The 4,969-nt window shown below is 49.0% G+C and overlaps 1 protein-coding gene across 1 annotated transcript; it reads left to right on the top strand.

Moving 5' to 3' along the window:
- Nucleotides 1-2,286: 2,286 nt before the first annotated feature.
- LOC126071468 (protein S100-A7-like) lies at nucleotides 2,287-3,924 on the top strand. Its single transcript, XM_049875661.1, has 2 exons — nucleotides 2,287-2,457; nucleotides 3,760-3,924. The coding sequence occupies exons 1-2, from the start codon at nucleotides 2,287-2,289 to the stop codon at nucleotides 3,922-3,924; spliced, it is 336 nt and encodes a 111-aa protein (XP_049731618.1).
- The last annotated feature ends 1,045 nt before the right edge of the window (nucleotides 3,925-4,969 follow it).

Genomic DNA, 4,969 nt, shown 5'->3' with positions numbered 1-4,969 from the left:
GTTGGCGCTGGCTTTGCAGCTGCCTCGGCTGCACCTTCCAAATCTCTCTGGAGATTCTCAACCTAATCATATCTGGGCCTTGGATCCAAAAAATCTCAGATGTGGTTTTCTACTTTCAGTCTCCAAATAGGAGAGGTTGAGAGAGTGATCACCGTACTGACAACACAGCTGAATTTGGATCTCGACAATGGCTCCTGGTGTACCCCCGGGGTCCCCACATGGCTGTGTGGTGAGATGATACTGAAGTGTCTCACTGAGCATCATCTCTGTCTGAGTGTCAGTCCTTCCTCTGTTAGCAATCGCGGTCTCCCTCTGGGGATTTCTGTGAAGATCTGGCAATATGATGTCAGTGAAGGTGTTTCTTAAGAGATAGTGAGCTTCCCTGACGGAAAAGGTTTTGTTCCCAGGGAATGGTGGCCACAGACAGCTCTCACAGAGGGGCTCATATCCTGAACAGTGTGACAACCAAGGCTTTGTGGATCACAGAGGCCGCAGTCACTGCTGTCGTTGCCCTGAAGCCCACATTTTCCTGGATGGAGGTACCTGTGGGATTATTCTGTGCAGGGTCACCTGTTCTGGAGTGTGGGTTCCTGCATGGCAGGCAATGAAGTGACCCCTTGCCCAGCCCAGATGGTAACACCATCAGAGGCTCAGCAAGCGGTCAGTATGATTAGGAGAGGGCTTTGAAGCCTGAGCGATCTGGGTTTGAATCCCCACTTTGTCATATTCTATCTGAGTAACCTTGAGAAACCCAGCCTCGGTCCCAATTTGCTCATCTGTAAGAAGGGAAAATACCTACCTCACAGTGGTAGAGAGCCCTATGTGAACTCAGAGGGCTCTCATGGGACTCTGAGGCTATGTACATAAAACAGTAACCAATGCGTGGCTCTTTACAGTACTTGGAAAAGGAGGCAGTTATTATTAACCATTGATGGAATGTTCTGGAATGACTGAATGAAGAAACAGGTGTTTCTTCCCTCCCAGATCCCTAGATTCCATCATCCTTGAGCTATGGCAATGTACTCAACTCTGTCCACACCTCTCTTGCATGGGGCCTCCTCCCACTGGCCAGGAGCCTGGGCTGGGCAGAATTGTGGTGATGTGGCCTGATAGTGGTAGGCACTGGAGACCCAGCATATCTAGAGGGAAGTTTTGAGGATAGCTTCTTCGGTGTGTCTCCCCACCCAAAGCGGTCCAATGTTTGGAGAAACTAATGAAGACTGCCACAGGGCACCCAGCCTCTGTGACAATCTGAGGCCGAGCTGCATAAAGGGCCTGCTTTGTGCCTAGATGCACAATCTCACTAATTCTGCCCTCTCTGATCATCCTCAGCTCCAGTCAGTGTGCACCTGTCTCTGTTCTTTCCTAGGAGTCATGCCTGGTGCCCACCTGCTCTACTGCCTGCAGCTGTGTGGGAATACTAACCTGGCTTGGTAGTCACTGTGCGTGGGTTCTGCATCTAATAGAGTGGGACCTTGTGCTTTTCCTGGCAAATCCCATATCCCTTCTTCTCCACCGGGCTCAGTGGGGGACTGGCTGGGCTAGATGATCTTGTTATTCCTCTTGGCTCAGTATTAGGTGCTTTTCTGAGAACTGTCAGGTAAAAAATATCTTCCTTCTGTAGCCCTTGGTTTTCTTTACTCCCTGGTTTCAGTGCACTCTTTTGGCACAAGGTCTTCCAAATAACTCTGGGAAGGTCTTGGAGGGTCGAGGGGTCAGAATTGGTGGTGGCTGTGTACCGAGGTGCATTGTTGGGCAATTAAACTTGGACCTCCTGTTTGGAAGGTGGGAATTCTACCACTGTGTCAGATAGCCAGAATCCCAGGATTCTAGACCTGATTGCACAGGCTGGTGGTCCTTGGTAATTTCCTAAGTGGAAGTGGGGAGAATGGGGTAGACCAAAAGCTCTGCTCGATGGGAATGTCTTGCCTTGGGATTTGATGCTTCTCTTTGTTGTCTCGCTCCCAACTGGGTGAGCCAGAAGACATCGTATACCCATCCCCTGCAGGTCAGCCCCTGCCCCTCACTAACACAGCCTTGATCTCCACTGTTCCCCTCCCTCTCCTCCCAGACTCCCCTAGGAATGGTGTCAGGACCGAGGACTCAGTTCCACTCTCCCCTCCCTGAGACCAATTTACCTCACCATTTGAGAAAGATAAGTTCCTGTTGTTCTGTCTTATCTCAGTCCCCACTCACTCCTTAGCCTTGCCCTTCAAACTCTCTTTCACTCAGTTCATTCTTATTGATTTCTTGTGTGTAGACTCTTATCTTGGAATAAAAGGCAAGATGAGCAACATTGCAGCTGAGAAAGTCATGATATGCCACACTGCAGCTCAGAATTTGGTACTGAACTTGGTCGAACTATTTCATCGATACACTGGGTGTGATGATAAGATCAATAGGGTAAACTTGTTGAAGCTTCTGAAGGAGAACTTCCCCAACTTCCTCAATGACTGTGTGAGTAGGGGTCTGGCTTGTCTGGGGCAACAAGGGGCTGTGTACGTGTGTGCAGGGAGGAGACTGGGTCAGTGGATGGAGTCCATGGGCTTTGGCATGTCTGAGGATCCCGCTTTGTAGTGGATGCACTGTTTGTGATTGGCCGATCTGGAATCTGGCCCTTCTTTATTTCTCTCTCCACACCTCCTTTGTCTCCTCATTTTACCTCCAGGCCCGAGGCAGAGCCAGTCCCATATGGAGGCAGAATGGAAGATTCTAGAAGCTCAGGACAAAGAGTCATGCTCTTTTTTCTCCTGGGCACCTGTCCTGCCCCTGCTGCTCCCTGCCTCATGACCCTGAACAAATCACCCACAATCTGATCCTTAGTTTTCTGATCTACAAAAGGAGATAATAGAACTTAATTTCCTGAGGTGGTGTTGCTGAAATGAAATGATTTATTTGAAAATGAGAAAAAGTGGTGGTCATATTTGAGACTCAAGAAAGTGGTATAATTTTAAAGTCAGTGAACAGACTAAAGCACCTGCCCTCCCACTGGTCACTGAGAGTTCCCCCAAGGGTCTGGTTGCCTTGGGGTAAAAGGTTGCCTCCTAAAGGCTCCTCTTCACATTTTCCTGGGAGAAGCGGTTATTGTTAGCTGCTTTTCAGCCTCATAGGAACACGCAAGCCTTCACTCCAAGGTGAGTGGTGGCTGTGCACCAAGGTACATTGGTGGGGAATTGAATTCGGGTTTCCTGTTTGGAAGGTGGGATTTCTACCACTGAACTACCACTGCCCGTGGAAGCAGAGGTTAACATAGTGAGAATCATGCACCCTACAGACAGGGCCACCATCTTTTACACTGGCAAAATGCATTCATAGCCCTAATTTCATTTAAGTGTGAGAAGGAATCAGTAGCACAGATTGAGACTAAGAAATAGAATAAATGGGGCCGAACCGATAGGTTTTGATGGGAAAGAATTTAAGTGGGAAGAGCATTAGAGAATGAGGAGAGTAACTGGCTGGGCTGTACTGGTCCCCTGGGGGAAGAATGAAGACAGTGCTCCTGAAGGGGAGGTGGTGGATGAGCCTGAGTCCTCTTGTCATTTGCCAGTGTACTCCCCGTGCAAGTTGCCATTTTTGGCCAGAAATCTCCAGGGAAGATTGAGGGCTTGACTGCTTGACCCCAACTCTCCATCCCCACAGCCTCACCTGGCCACCACACCTTAGTTTCAGCCCTAGGTGTTGTCTCTTCATCTGCCTCTATTCTCCTCTTTCCCCTGGATAATATTTTTACATTTGTTTGTATGTTTTTTAACCCCACAGGAAAGAAGGGGCAAAAATTACTTATGCAATGTCTTCGATGAAAAAGACAAGAATAAGGATAAGAAGATTGACTTTTCCAAGTTTCTCTGTGTAGTGGGGGACATAGCCACTGACTACCACAAACAGAGCCATGGTGCGCCGCCCTGTTCCGGGGGATGCCAGTGATCCTTGGCCAGTCCAGCCTACAGGCCTCCAGAGACTGCCAAAACAATAAAGTATCTCCTTGCACCTGGTACTTGGCATTACTTCTTCCTTCTCTTTTGGTGGTATGAGTGGACAAGTGGACAAATATTGACTCTTGGCTTTGTAGACTTTCCACAAGGTGGGTCAACCCAGCTGACATTTCCTCCAGAGAGGCCTTCCTGGTCTTTCCCCAGGCCCACTTCTCCTCCGCAGGGCCCCCATGTAGCCCAAATGCTGGCATCACAGAAGGGCCCTGCTAGTATGGCACATGCTCTTTTTTCTCCTGGGATAGAGCTGGGATCCTGGGGTGTCCCTTTGTCTCCCAAGTGGTGCCTGTCTGTGCTTCAGTGTATAGGGGGTGGGGCATCTCAGGTGTGGCACTGAGATGTCCATCTCCCACCTGGCTGTTTAGGAAAGAGCGAAGAGGAGGAGCAGATGCTTTATTTCTTAGTCCTTCAGTGAAGTTGCTTTTAAGAACCATGGAGGAGTTGGATCTCTCCTCTGAGGTCAAAAGTACATCCTGGGCCAAAGTCATGCCATACCCTTGAGCCTGAGGGCCAGTGGGCATTTTCTTTACGGGTCATTGTCATGAATGGGAAGAGGCAGCAAGGTCCTGAGAAGGAGCTCCACCTCCAGAAGTCCATGGATCTGATTTTTTTGTGCTTGTGTGTGTTAATCTGCTGAAGGTGTGTGTGTTTGTGTGTGTTTATGCATGTGTATGTGTGTGAATGAGTGGGTGCTTCTGCTCTGAGGTGTTTCTCCTCACTGCGGAGTGAGACATGTGCACTGTGGAGACAGAAGTGAGGGAACAGTGAAGACTTGAAGAGCTTGTTGTCTAGTGGGGCAGTTCCACAGGAAGCAGGTGAAAGAATAGGGCTGGTTAAAGTCCACACTTGTTCTGTGTTCCCTTATGGGTGCTGGAAGGAGTCTTGCCTCAGTGAGATACTTGAAAAAAAAAACTAATCTTTTGGCCAGATAAAGTGGGAAGGGAGAAACAAACTCCCAGTGTGGGATCCTCTACTTGGGG

The sequence above is a fragment of the Elephas maximus genome, chromosome 3 (genome assembly GCF_024166365.1).
Source record: "Elephas maximus indicus isolate mEleMax1 chromosome 3, mEleMax1 primary haplotype, whole genome shotgun sequence".
Lineage (NCBI taxonomy): Eukaryota > Metazoa > Chordata > Mammalia > Proboscidea > Elephantidae > Elephas > Elephas maximus.
This window is presented reverse-complemented; position numbering and strand designations above follow the sequence as displayed.

What these genes read in the sequence shown, in the direction of transcription:
- LOC126071468 (XM_049875661.1), top strand. Translation starts at nt 2,287, where the DNA reads ATGAGCAACATTGCAGCTGAGAAAGTCATGATATGCCACACTGCAGCT. An exon ending in CCAACTTCCTCAATGACTGT is followed by an intron (nt 2,458 to 3,759) that starts GTGAGTAGGGGT and finishes TTAACCCCACAG; the next exon opens with GAAAGAAGGGGCAAAAATTA.